General features: G+C 44.4%; 1 protein-coding gene across 6 annotated transcripts in view; it reads right to left on the bottom strand.

Moving 5' to 3' along the window:
- The window catches only part of si:dkeyp-121d4.3, a 28,407-nt gene extending 15,040 nt beyond the window's left edge, over positions 1-13,367 (bottom strand). For 4 of the 6 annotated variants that reach the window (XM_040139668.1, XM_040139667.1, XM_040139663.1 and 1 more), the window contains exons 1-18: positions 12,389-13,367; positions 12,174-12,224; positions 11,286-11,491; positions 11,024-11,066; positions 9,924-10,049; positions 8,937-9,041; positions 8,629-8,847; positions 8,096-8,242; positions 7,443-7,688; positions 6,596-6,814; positions 5,723-5,869; positions 4,918-5,154; positions 3,684-3,875; positions 3,304-3,579; positions 1,634-1,738; positions 1,285-1,422; positions 429-536; positions 118-155 (exon numbers count right to left, since the gene is read on the bottom strand). In XM_040139668.1, the coding sequence (XP_039995602.1) occupies positions 118-155; positions 429-536; positions 1,285-1,422; positions 1,634-1,738; positions 3,304-3,579; positions 3,684-3,875; positions 4,918-5,154; positions 5,723-5,869; positions 6,596-6,814; positions 7,443-7,688; positions 8,096-8,242; positions 8,629-8,847; positions 8,937-9,041; positions 9,924-10,049; positions 11,024-11,066; positions 11,286-11,491; positions 12,174-12,224; positions 12,389-13,078 (3,293 nt within the window). In that variant the 5' untranslated portion in view covers positions 13,079-13,367. The remainder of the gene's footprint in view (positions 1-117; positions 156-428; positions 537-1,284; positions 1,423-1,633; positions 1,739-3,303; positions 3,580-3,683; positions 3,876-4,917; positions 5,155-5,722; positions 5,870-6,595; positions 6,815-7,442; positions 7,689-8,095; positions 8,243-8,628; positions 8,848-8,936; positions 9,042-9,923; positions 10,050-11,023; positions 11,067-11,285; positions 11,492-12,173; positions 12,225-12,388) is intronic. The other 2 variants (XM_040139664.1, XM_040139669.1) reach the window with 2 other exon arrangements.
- Between the last annotated feature and the right edge of the window lie 972 nt (positions 13,368-14,339).

A 14,339-nucleotide genomic window follows, 5' to 3' on the forward strand; every position in this document is an offset into this window, starting at 1 on the left:
AGAACTTTCCAGAAACATATTAGACCATCCTGATCATTCCAAGGCATTTTGTTCTGCACACCTGCCAGTGATAAATAAATAATAATATAATAATAAATAAATGAGTTCATAACTCACTCTGTGTCTTCTGAAGCTTTTGTCAGTTTGATGGTCATCTACCAAAGGAGACAAACATATAATAGACAAAGTCACAAAAACAGTTACTTCTGCTAAAATGAAAGTACAGCCTTGCATTTCTGAAATTAAGTGGAAGTTGCATTAATATCAGACAAATATTTTGCACATAAATTGCAACATGCAAAAGAAACAGTCTAAGGCTTTTATACTGTTAAAAGCAGAAGACTGGAAAAAGTCCATGAAAGTAACTCTTAACTCTTTGCCTAGCGCGAATTCCGTATCTGTATAAATATAAAAACAGTCCTATTTACCTTTCCTTTGTTTGCCCCAACACCGCCAAGTTTCCGAACGGGGAAGAAAACACTCTCTGTGTAACGTTTTATCCTGATGGCCTGGGTCCCCCCCTCTGCCGTTTCATGCTTGGAGAAACAATAATGGACATTTCTACTCAGAAATGTTAAAGATAAAATACATTATACAACCCAGGATACTTGATTTAGCCTTTGGAGTGTCATGTCCTACATCCTCTACTGGAATGTGTAATCTCACATTTGAGACTATCTGAGAAAAACTGAACAGACTATCTGGATGGAGTGCTTGCTGCTGCTTAGAACGAGGTGGGTCTAAGTAAGGACTTTTTTTGGTTTAAAATACACATTAGAAAATGGAGAGTAAGAGCAGTTACATGGTGAACGTAGCTGTTCACCTCGCAAACTGGTTTATTTTTTTCAATAGAAGAAATTCATAATGGCTAAAAAGCTCTAAAGCTGAAGTCAGGGTGTAAAACTTTGTAATAAAGCAAGACTACCAAAAGCCATGAACCTGGGTAATGACACGTAAAACGTTTGAAAGCTTTCCCAGGACTTGCAGGCAAGTGAGAAGACACTATTATTTAGTAAAATGGGGAAAATGTGATGCAGAACTTTGAATGCTGCAATGAAGAGTATAAACAAAATCCTCAAATTAGTTATTGATTGTATTTCTGACTCTCCTGCAGCCACAGGTCCTGGGTAGTTCTGGTTAAGGATATCTGAATGCTTTCAACAAACTTTGCCAGTTTCTTGCCCTGAAGTAACCTAACTTTCCAATTGTTTTTTCAACCCTGAGCCTCCTGTCAAAGTGCCTCTGCTGTCAAACTGAATAGGATGAAGGTTGCGGAGGACTCACCGGGACGACGCTGAACTCGACCTTCTCGTTCAGCTCCAGTTTCTTCTTCTCTATCACCTCTGACATGTGGAAGAAGAGCTGGGGGTTCTGAGTGCACTTGATGAGTCCAGAGTCCTCCGAGAACTCGATCACGATGCCCTGGTTAGAAAAACATCACATCAGACACCCAAACAATTAAAACCCATCACACTGGTTGCTTTTTGGATTGACATTCATTCCCATTCTGTTGTTAAAGTTTGGTTCTGCAGCTGCTCTGTAAACCAAACACAAGTCAACCTCCCAGGTTATTTAGTTTTCAAATCGCTGGCTCAGAATAATATATGAGTGGAGGGTTGTTTAAAAGTCTTACATGTCGACGTTGTTCAGTCGACTCTTCGAAGGAGTCGGGGAGAATTTCCACGTAGGTCGCTCGCTCCTCTTTGGTCTCCCGGTGGGTGGCGATGTTGAAACGCACCTTAACAGATCAAACAGTTCAGCATCAGAAATTTACCATTAAAGAAACAAAGAAACAAACTCCAGTTTCCTGGAGCAGCTGGTCGTTTCAGTACAGCGAAGGCTGCTGTATACAAGACACACAACAGAGTCTGACTTCAAAAACAAACACACTCGCCTTTCTTGAGTTTACAAGTAGTTAGAGGTGGAAAGACCAACCATAACATATCAGAAAACCGGTGAAAAAGTCAGAGATACATTTGCATCGATACCCAACCACAGACCCCACCTATATTTTGTGTTAAGTTTTTCAGAAATTGATTTGGTTCGAATTGAAACTGTGAAACATCGGCTGAAAAACATTTTCATGCTGAAAGAAATGTCAGACTCTACAATGTCCAACGCTGCCTGAGATCTTTACATCACATTTAAAGTATGGAAAAATATGCAGCCGAGTCACTAAATTTGCAGATAGTCGTTCCTTAAACTTTGCTATTCATATAAGATGTTGTCGTGTGAGCTGACAGTGAAGTTACCAACAGGAGAAATTAATGTTAGTGTTAGCAGCAAATACTTCAGCAGCACCTCGGTGAAAAATAAATCCTCTTTTGGGGATTTGCTATTACGATATCCAATATATCACTGCCTGCTTTTGTAAACATTTCAATTCATCAAAAAGTAAAATTAGAAAGTCAGACTCAGGGTTTCTGCAGGTTCACCAAATTAAATGTTAAGACCTTCTTGGACCTTTTTAAACCACACAGAGTTTAATTTAATAGTTTGTTTCATGATCATACTGGTATGAAGGTATGAAAGATAAATAAAAACCATGATAAGGATGATGAGACCTAGAAATATTTACCTAGTGGATTAGTTTACTGACATTTGAATCCCATTTTGTCAGCTGTATATATATAACGATTATTCCTAGTAATATAATTAAATAATCATTAAAAATAAGCTTGATTAGGGGACAAAAATGGCTGGATGAATGAATGGATGGATTAATCAATTTAAAAAGGTCCATATATAAATAAATTACATTTGGTCCGTTTTTGCTAAAATCGAAGGCTAAAACCGGTTCTTTATAACTAGCCTCCCCTACGGTAGAGAAAATATGAAAGACTTTTTAATATCTTCTAAGGCCTTTTTTGAATAAACTTAATTCAAAGCTTTTCAAGACTCTGAGACCCCGCTGCTGAATCTGAGCTTGATCGGTACTGAACCACATGAGCTGTATCAAAATCGCAGTGTGTTGCACCGTTACAAAGTTTTTTTGGGGGGGTTTTGTATTGAATCGACTGAGAGGGAGAGATTCATGCCCACATAACCCCAAGTTACATAATTAGGCTTGAGCTGTAAAATCACAGCAAATCTATCACGGTGTATATTTTCTTAACACACTTTTACCTTCCAGGTGAACGTTTACATCACAGCCCGACAAAAACATACAACCTCTAGAACCTACTGATTATCACAGTTAACATCTCTATGCTGCCACTATTTTTAAATCTTACACACACAATGATTCTATCAAAAATAAAACTAAGCAGAAGATGCACCTGGGCTGCTGGGAGAGACTCTCACCTTGTCTCCGTCCAGCATGGTGGCAGTGGTCAGCAGGTCTCTGGGACCGAAGGGAAGTTGTTTCTGTTGACCGTCGACGGTCATCACCAGTCGGCCCATTTCTGGGTCTGGTTTGGCTCCAGCTCGAGCTTCAGCCATCTGATCCTTCTTCACCTCCGCCTCCGCCTCATCCTCCTTTTTCATTTGCATTTTTCCCTCCTCACCTCCCTCTCTATCAGGTTTTCCTCCTGCCTCTTCCTTCTCATCTTCATCCATTTTCTCCACTTTTATTTTGACCTGCAAGAAGAGAACAGTATATTTAATTTATGGCTACATTATTTACATTTTTACAGAACCCAGAACTTCTCCAGGATTTCCAGGTATGCAGCAGTTTTTTTTACCTGTCCCAGGAGTGTTTGTCCGCCCTCAGAACCTCCTCCTCCCCCCCGTTCCACCTCGTTCTCCTCCAGCTCCTTCTTGATCTCCTTGCGTGGATTTTTGGAAATGGCTTTGAGGACCGTGCCTTCGAATCGCTCCTTGCTGACGTCGTCCAGCGTGCTGGGGTCTCTTATTTTGAAGCCGAGCGGGGTCCACTGCAGAAAGACGTGAGGAAAACCAGCAGTTTGTTAATTTAAGGTGGAACGGCCCTTGTTAGAAAAATGCCTCCACACTTAAGGACTGGTTCAACGGGATTCATGAACATTTTGTAAAGAAAAAAAACTGACATCTGATTTGAAACTTCATGAGGAATAATGTGAAAACTGCTGGTGAGATTTTAATTAAGTGGACAAACTGCATGAGTTCCCCTCAGTTCCTCAGCTACCTAACTGTTAGTGAGGTGTTAAAGAATCGTCTTATATTTTGTAAAGGTTAAAGCTGATGAGAAGATCTGGATTTGTAAACATAAAGTCAGAAACTAAACTCAACCTTAAAATAAAACTCAAACTAAACTAAATTAGACCCTAAAATGAACTAAACCTTAACTTAATCAAACCTAAATCTTTTTTCTTTTTCCAAATTCTTACCCTCAAACTAAACTACACTGAAAAATAAACTAAACTAAAATCTAACTTTGAACTGAACTAATTTCAACTTGACTAAATTAAACCTCAAACATACACTAAACTAACCTGAACCTCAAACTAGACCCTAAATGGAAACAAATTAAACTAAATTAAACCTCAGATTAATCTCAACTTTACTCTAAACCTTAAACAAATGTAAACTAAATTACACTCGAGTAAACTACAATAAAATAACCTTAACTTTAAACTGAACCTGAAAAAGTAAATCTTAAACCAAACTAAAATATACAGCAAACCCCTACTACTGCTATCTGTTTCTTTTCTCTAATTTAATTCTGATCTTCTCGTTGCCCTTAGCAACAGGTTATATTGGATTTTAAATGACTTTTTCCTGTAGTTTCCTTACCTATAAGAAAAGATGGAAAATGATGGAAACATTTATCTGCTGTATCACGTATACTGTTTGTTTTCGAATCCGAAATAAAATTAAATCACTTCGTAAATAAAACAAATGAAGATAAATAAAGAAACCGAATCTAGAGACTAAAATCTGAGAATGAAATCCAGTTCTTATGTGTCACTGGAACTTTCTCTGTCGTCTGTTTCTCGCCTTGTCTCTGGCAGCTGCCAGCGCTGCCACCACCTCCTCCTTCTTCTTCCTCTCCGCCTCTTTCTCTCGCTCCTCCTCCTCTCTCCTCTTCCTCTCCTCCTCCTCTTGTTTCCTCCTCTCGTCCTCCTCCCGTTTCCTCTTCTTCTCCTCCTCCTCCCGCCTCTTCTGCTCCTCCAGGATTTTGTCCTCGATCCTTTTTGTCCTCCTCAGCCTGATCGCTCTCTTCTTTGATTTCACCTGCAGACACAGGAGCAAGGTGAGGTCAGAACCCCGTAGAGGCCGGGACCGTGTGTGGCCGGTGTGCGAAACTGCAGGCGGTTTGTTACAGGCATCGTCAGCGGTCGTGTCTATAACGTGGATTTTCTGTAGCGGTCTTAGTAAAACTTGCTGTTAAAGTGCCCCGACGTAGCATATCACGTGACATGGTTAGGCTTAGACAGAGTTAAAGAAAAAAAAAAGGTTAGAAATGCACTTGCAAGAACAAAACTTTACACACATCTTGAAATGTTTGATTTGAAAGAACTTATTTTAAGTGTAATTCAAATCACTGTAACAACCTGCTGCTCTTTCATCTGTTTCTATCTGTGGATTTCTCCCGTTTTTCTCAGACTCACTCTGTACTGAGTGATATTTATTTGTTGTGCTTTAACTGTGTGTCTCCCTCATGCCTCTCAGCACATGGAGGGCGCAGTCACGAGAGGGCCCCCCGCTGACAAAGCTGAAAACTGATGCGGATCCGCTGTAAACGCTTCACTTTCTGTCCTCTGTTGTCCAGCAGGTGTGGTCCGGTCTCTATCAGACTCACCAGTGCCGTCATGAACTCCACCTCCTTGTGGATGTCGTTGGCGTTGAACTCGGTGTCGCTGAAGTTCTCGCAGATGTCGAAGGGAAGCTCGCCGTGCTCCTCCGAGTTGATGATGCCTTCTTCAGCGCCCAAGTAGGTGATGACGCCCTGAAAGACAGTCACATCTGAGGAACTGGAACCGGGAGATGTTTGCAATTTTGGAAATTAACAAAAAATCTGAAAGATTAATTGATTGATGGCCACCAGTGAAAGCTCCCACTTCCTGCTGTGTTCTGTATCTGCGACTTATCGGTCAGCATTCAAACTGATACTTCACTGACAAAGAAGCAAAACACGGTTCTGTACTGGGAGAGTTTGCACTCGCATCTAATCCTCACACTAACAGGACACATTTCAGGTTCAGCAAACTCGGGTTGTTGAGGAATACACATATCGTGAGGGTGGACGGAGCAGTGAATGAGCCTACTGGGCCCAGAAGGACCAAAAAGACAAAATCACAGCAAAGAGTCGAAAAACAACCAGAGAGAAAAGAAACATCCACAGAAAGGTCGTGTCGTCTCAAGTTGTTCTGTCTCTCTTTCAGTCTGGGGGGTCTGGCTGCTACGTAGGAGAGGTTGGGGGCCTTTTACATGTCTGTGCCCAGGGGCCCGTACTTGATCTCACTGCAAATCAATTTCCCTTTGGGATAATAAAGACAGTCAATCAATAATCAATCAACTATGCAGCACTACTCCTTCACTTGACATGTGATTTACTCAGTCCAGTCAGTGAGACGCAGGACACAGGTACCACCAGGTACAAACTAACACCAACACTACGCTGTGCTGAGTTGAGGAGAGTTGAGGTGACGGCTGATCAGTGACTGAGTGTTACCAGCTCTCTCTTCTCTTTGGTGTAGCTGAAGGTGAAGGGGATTTTGGGTCTGATGTTGGCCGCCCTCCTCTTCCTGGTCACCATGTCGACCAGCAGGTTGATCAACACGTGGTCGTTCTTCAGCAGGGTCACGCCGCAGTCCCGGTGGTCGAAGGTCACGTTGGTCCTGACGGGCCCGATGTTGGCGTGGATCTGACCCGGGTAACCCGGCATGACGGGCTAAAAACAGTGGGCAGTGTCAGGACGGGAGGCAGCGACACAGACATCACGATCAGATTAATATCGTGTCTTTACTCTCTCTTTGGATCGGACGAATCAGTTTGTGTTTAAAACCAGTTTTACCAAAAACCAAACACTCAGCTCAAGACAAGGTCATTACAGAAGACCAGGCTTAAAAAAAATCTCCACCATTTGACTCTTAAGATTTAAAACCGCAACCGGCCATACGTCAATCTCACACTAACAGATCTGGCTTTAAAGAGGGTGTTGTTCTGGTGCCTCTACTGAAACTAGCAAATGTATGTTCTGCTTGTTCAACGGGTGTTTAATAAACTGCTCATCCGGAAACCAGTAAGGTAGGCATTCTGGGGGATTTGGTTGCACGTAAACGGTTCATTTTTTTGATATTCAGTGGCACCAAAGCCGCCAAAAGCAGCTGGAACTATAAAAAGGGATCAAGTTCTCACATCCAGCTCTGATGGTATTGAAACAGTTCATGCAGCCTTAATCATTCAGTGAAACTGGTTTGTTTTCAGCAAACAACCCAAGTAAAGTCTGAGTCAGTCCAGTGCACATGAACACTTTTCCAAGTTGAAACCACGTGTTCTTCCCGTCAAGACTCGCTCACCGTGGGTTCGATGATCGGCTGGCTGACGATGCCCTCGTACAGCTCCGTGTCCAGCTTCATGTTGGGCCCCAGCTCCACCTTGCCGTTGGCCCTCCCCCTGGGGGGCCTGGAAGAGTCTCCATCGCTGTCGCCGTTGGTGTTTTCGGCCTCGGTCTCCTCAGCGGTGGCGACTGTGGCGCTGCAAAGTGTCAGGAGGAGAGGCTCCTTCACCCGCCGGATTCTGATTGCCCGCTTCCCCGTTTTCAACTGATGAGAAACAAAATAAAATAAACTTTTTTAATGTTTTAGAATAAACACCATGCTGGAATTAAGTGTTGAACAAGTGGAACAAAATTTAGTTTACAGGTTTTGACAAACACCAAGACTAAAGCTGAAATGATGAGTTGATTCATCAATTAACAAGCAAATGGCAAAAAAAGATTCCTATTGTTTTATTTGTACTTTTATGATATTACAGTATATTTGGGTGTTGTTTAGACCAAAAACGTCATCTGGATCTGTCTGTTTCTCACTATTTTCTGACATAATTTGGACTAAACAGTCAGTGAAGAAACTAATCAACAAACACACTGAGAATGAAATTATTTCAGTGAGAGGTAACGACTAAAAATCCGTCTGGAGAAAGTAAGAGTAAACCCGAGCAGAGTCCTCACCGTGATGACGTTGAACTCGACCTCCTCGTTGACGTCCTCGGCGGTGAACTCCACGTCACTGAAGTTTTCTTTGGCGTCGAAGGGAAGCTCGCCATGTTCATCCGACTTGATGACGCCTTCGTTGTCTTTCAGACTGATGATGACGCCCTGCAGCAGCCCCGAAGGAATTACAAAAAAAACCAAACAAACAAAAAAAAATAACCTTAGACTAACGGGCCGAGGAGAATCCAGATTTAAGAGACAAAGAGCTGGACCAACAGATATTTAGCTTTAGATTTCTACACTTTAATAACTAAACCTGAATAAATGATTTCCGATCTGAACCGTTTTTGAGCTGAGAAAGCAGAAACAGCGTCAGTTTGATGAACGCAGACGACCTGCAGCTCCCAACTGAAACAAGCTGAGCGACAGAAAAGATGAACTCTCTATCTGACTTTATCATTAATACTGAAATATATTCAATGACCCCTGGTTGGTGAAGTTGTGCATTAGTGTTTTCTATCGGCAGAAAGGAGACCGGGAGCAGGTCTGACCTTCTCCCTGGTCTCCTTGGTGTGGCTGAAGGTCGTGGGGATTTTGGGTTTGATGTTGGTGGCTCTCCTCTTCTCGGTGACGATGTCGGTCAGCAGATTGATGAGCACGTGGTCATTCTTCAGCAGCGTCACCGTGCTGTCCTTCCTGTCGAACGGCAGGTTGGTCCTCAGAGGCCCGATGGTCACATGAACCTGACCGGGGTACTGACGCTCGCCGGGCTGCAGACCAACAGAACCGACAGGGTCAGCGACATGAAACGGGACGGATGACGAGGTCCACAAGATAAAATCTTCGAGTTCAAACTGACCTGAGGCTCCACAATGGGCTGACTGACCACAGCCTCGTAGATCTCTGTGTCCACGTTCTCTGTTCCACCTGGAGCCACTTTCACGTCTGTCGCTATCAGACTGTTCTGCTCAGAAACACACACGCGACAATCACGTAGTGAAAAGTAGTGAAACCAGTCTGATCAACAGGAAACTGGAGAAAAGAGATTTCTATAAAATGGGCAGAGCAAAAGATCAAAATGTGGGTTTAGAACTGGACAAACTTAAATACTGAATAAAACATTTTATTAAAAAATAAGGGGCTCAGCTTAGAGGCAGATGGAGGTTTTCTGAGCGACATGAAAAACCTTGATAGTGAGATTAATATGTTACACAAAGTTGAAACTCAACCACACGGTACATAAACACACAGACGTTGAACTAATCAGAATTTGGGGGGGGGGCACCACACACGACTACTGAATCCAGTTTCTGACGCATAAAACGCTTCAAAAACGCTGGCATCAGCTTAGCATATTTATTTCATTTGTTCATATTTTATTTCAAAATAATTAGATTTTCTGGATTTAATAAAATCACGAGAGCCTCGTTTTTTTATGTAGAATCTGTATTACCGAGTAAGCAGCAGAGCTTCAGTTAAAGTATATTTACTGAAAGTTTTAAGGAGCATCACTTTAAATCCAAACCTCATTACGGTTAGGAAATCATGTCTGTGGATTCAGGACTGGAAAGGAAGAAGATTGGTAAAATTTAGATCAAGGAGCTAATTATATATAAGTTTAGAGTGAACTTCTAATTAGATAAAAGAAAACAGAGGAAATGGTTTACTGAAAAAGAAATGAATGTGTCTGAGCTTGTTTGATAGAAATAAGTGAATGTGTTGTTCTTCCTTTTTTCTTTTGCTGTCTGTTGTTTTTTTGTTATTAGTCCTGCCTGTGTGTTTTAGTAAAATGTCATCTTTTAGCCTGCTCGCTCGTGTCGCAGCAAGTGTCAGGTGGTGGCCTCACCTTCTCCTTGCAGGCGGTGAAGTGAACTCTGACCCCGGGCGTCATGGCTTTGGGGTTTCCAAAGAAGGCGTCGAAGCTGAAGGTGAACTTCTCCAGGTCTTCTCTCTCGATGTAGCCGAACGTCGGCTGAGGAACAGAGTCAGAGGAACACTGATTACTGACGAAATCTGGACTGAGCGTACAGGATGGTTCCAGATACCAAGTCGAAGAGGTCTTGTTTTGTCCGAGCATCAGTCAAAGATATTCAGTTTACTGTGATACAAAACACTGAAAGATGTCACGGGACTACGAGCACTGACGTAACCTGGCTACTGTAAACCTGCGTGTACGAGCATCAGGTCAGAGATCAGAGCTCATTTATCACCCGTGGCAGCGACAGAAGACGCCGTCTCAGTCCTGAGGTCCCGACTGTGTCTGACAGTTCGGTGCGAGGAGACTTTCTGTTAGTTTCAGTCAGACTTTGGATGGAATCATTTCAGTCCTTTTATACGCACGTGCGTACGTAAAAAAGGACAGAAACACGGCGACCGGCACACATGGCAGAGAAATCTGTGTTCTCCGGGAGAAATCAGGTCTCTCTGATCCCCTACCCTGATTACAGAGACCAGAAACCGGCTCACTGGAAGAACCCGGTTACTGAGGGGCATGGAAACATGGTTTTCAGCCGTTCTTTGTTTTCATCATCGCAGTAAACTGAAAACAAGACGTGTGGAGACGTCACCGTGGACTCTTCTTTTGTTAGGTACAATTAAAACCTGTGATTTGCTACTGAGGGCATCAATTTTGGAAAAATTGATAATTAACCTAATCAGAAATCAAAAAGGACTGAAACATTACAGTCTCACAAATTCAAATTTAAGTTACAGTTTCAGACTTTCAAGGCCTGATATTTACAAGAATAAACTTAAGGCGTTTTGAGAAGCTGCACAGAAATCAGTTTACGATCTCACTGTTGTTACCAAAATAAATGTCCTCATCTAACGCCCGGAGTTGTGGCTTTTTACTACTCACTTATGGTTTTATTCTGCAGAAAATAATCCCAGGTATCAATCAATCACCTGTAACCCAGACCAGGTCACAGGTGCCAGATTTTCTCTTACCCCGATGAAGGAGATGATCCCTGTCGACCTGCCCGGGGGAGGCCTGAGGACACAAACACGGAGCAGGATATGACGAGTTCACGTCACAGAAACATTTACACCTGTACTATCATGAATGATGTGACCTGACACACCGGTACAAACCACCGTAATATGAAAGGGGGTGCGTCGTAAACCAGAACTCAGAGAATTATCTTCCCCTCTGCAGCTCTAGGCAGCTTTTCAGCCTCCTCTAAAAAAAAGCCTGCCTGATAGCACTTACTTATCAAATGTGCGTTTTCCCAGCAGGCCCAGAGCTTTGGCAGTCTTGTTGGGTTCAGGCTTAGGTTTGGGTTTAGGTTTCGGGGCGGAGGCAGCGCCGGCAATGGAATCAGCAGCAGGCGTTTTGGTGACGGCAGGCTCCTCTGTGGGTTTTTTAGTCTCACCCGGAGTCGTTTCAGCAGCCGGAGCAGATATCAGCGCTTTGATCTGAGAAAGAAACAACAAACCGATATTTAAAGACAAGATGAGATTTACACTGGAAGTTTCAAATCCACATCTGAAGACCTGAACCAAACACTCTCACCTACTGTCATCTCAAGACGTAGCCAAGTAATGCGATTAATATCACAGGTTTATTTAACTAATTCCAGAAGATGGGGGGGGTAATTAAAATCATCCCACCTCCCCCACAGTTTTGATAATCGAATGATCATTTGAGTTTTTAACTTCTTACCTATTTAACAAGGAAAATTCTCTTATTCCTCTGTGATGTTAAACAGCGTCTCTCTGTTTACTGGACTGTTGTTGAGACAAATCGAGACTTGTGAAGACTGAGATCACAAACTTCCAGTATTTTCTCACATTTTATAGATTCATTGACAAAATAATCTGCAAACTTTTCAGTGTTGAAAATAATGGTTTGCTGCAGCTCTAGCTGGACCCAAGAGGGGGGACAGCTGTCAAACGCATCTCCTACGGCTGTCTGTCCTTCTCTTCTGCTCTTTTACCTCTTTAAACTTGTCTGACCTGATGTTAAACACATCAGCCATGTTTTATCTGCGTTATGTATCCACTGAACCAATCCTACCCTCAGTTTTCAGGTAGGGTGAGAGAACGTCAGACCAATCTGTTTCTACCAGCCCCAGACCTGAACCTGGTCTGTACTCACCCACTCCGGCTGGTCCGGCGGTGGGTTCGGCATCGGTTCCTCTACAACGGGCTGAAAACACCAGAGAGCAAATGGTCAGACATTAGTGGACAAACTCAGCGGGACATGGATGTAAAGGTTTGCTGGGGGACGGGACGGGAGCTCCCGAGAGAGCGACCCTGCCGGAGTCTGACTGGTCAGCATCCGGGGAGGGGGGCGGGTGCTGAGCGGCTCACCTCTCCTGTCCAACCAGGAGGAGGGAAGGCCGGGAACCCGAAAGGAGGAACGCTTGGAGGGGGGACGGGAGGCGCGGCCACCGGTCCATAGGCTGCAGGGTCCGATGGAGGAATCGCCACAGAAGGGGGCATTCCCAGAGGGGGGACAGTTGGTACAGGTCCGGGCGGACCAGACTCGGGCCCCCACGGCTCAGGGGGACCGTCGGGACCCCAGCCTGGATGTCCCCAGCTGGGAGGGGGGAGAGGCCTGTCTGGTCCCCAGTCCTCGGGAGGAGGTCTCCAGTCTTCGCGGGGCGGTCTCCAGTCATCGGGGTGAGGTCTCCAGTCGTCGGGGTGTGGAGGTCTCCAGTCTTCTGGGTGACGACCCCAGTCTTCTGGAGGAGGCATCCAGTCGTCGGGATGAGGCCCCCAGCCCGGCGGCGGCGGTCCTCTTGGTCCCCAGTCGGGAGGCGGAGGCCCCCTTGGGCCCCATTCTCCAGGCGGTGGTGGCCCCCATCCTCCAGGCGGCGGAGGGCCCCATCCTCCGGGTGGCGGAGGCCCCCATTCATCGGGCGGTGGAGGGCCCCAGCCCCCAGGCGGAGGAGGGCCCCAGCCCGGTGGAGGAGGGCCCCAGCCCGGTGGACCCATGTCGAAAGGAGGTCTGTCTTCGCACGGCGGTCGGCCCCGCGTCGGCCCCTTTCCCCGTCCCATTCCCTCGCCGGGCTGAAGTGGCTCCTGGACGGCGAGGAACGGCGGAGACACCGGGACTCCCGGGAGCTAAGCGGCTAAGTAGCTACCGAGTTAGCTGCTAATCAACAAACACATTCCAGTTCAGAGTGAAACCCGTCGGTCAACTCGTCAGCCCCGTTTATTTTAAGATCTTAACTTCACAGACAATCGCTGGACTCAAATAAATCCAGACATTTTTCATCAGAAAATAAAGAATTTAAATCCCAAACTCCGAAGGACCCAACAAACCGACCAATGTGTCGCTGTCATTCTCCTCGGCACTTTAATGGAAGCGAGGAATCGAGTTTTAGACTCTTTACCGCCTCCAACAGCCGGGACGACGAAACTACAGCGTCCCGTTCCTGACTGGATGCGCAGGGAGATGAAGTCTGCTCGGTGGACGGCGACCCCCGGGTCCGGTTCCCCGACACCGCCCCGTGTCAGTTGGGTTTAGAGGCCACAGTATATAATTCAGTCTGGGATCACAGCTGAATTCCTCACCTCACTGTCTAAACTTGGACTTCATCACATCTCAGAGGGAAATGTTGAACTTTTTACTGCATCGAGTTCATCTGACAGCTGCAGTTACTTATTGTTTTTCAACATTAACATTTTGTGAAATTTTACATTAAAAAAACACAGCATCAGTGTATGAATGACGACTTTCATGTTAATTTTACACCTTCTTCAGCACTTAAACCCTGCAGATGATCCACTAGATACCTTCGTGAGTTAGGAGCCATTCGTTTATTTGACAATCATCCCCTTAGAATACCTTCATTCCATCAATATTTATTGGTAAAACTAATGGAATTTTAAGGCTAAACATTTAGGGATTCAGTTCTATAGTGTATACTGCAACACCATAAAACATGTGCTTGCTATTGGAACATAATAATGCGTTAATATCAGTCCCGGCACGGGTGATGAAGAAAAAACGGTTCTTGACTCAAAGTTCACTTACTAACTTTTTCCAGAGCTTGGATCTGGAGTCCAGTTGTCTCTCTCTCTCTCTTTCTCTCTATTCAAATCCCTTAAAATTAGCAAAGACAGCGAATGACGGCGAATACTCTTATTTATACCAACCAGCATCACTGTTTAAGTGGTTCTACCAGTTTAAAGCCAAACGATGAGAAAAATCACTGATTATTTCAACTGACAAACTGAGTCAAACCGAAGGTCATGAGTCGTTGAAGGGACTTTAGGGATTTGTTTACTGGGGAAAACGTTAAAATCCTTTCGT

The sequence above is a fragment of the Xiphias gladius genome, chromosome 11 (assembly GCF_016859285.1).
Source record: "Xiphias gladius isolate SHS-SW01 ecotype Sanya breed wild chromosome 11, ASM1685928v1, whole genome shotgun sequence".
In the NCBI taxonomy this organism is placed as follows: domain Eukaryota; kingdom Metazoa; phylum Chordata; class Actinopteri; order Istiophoriformes; family Xiphiidae; genus Xiphias; species Xiphias gladius.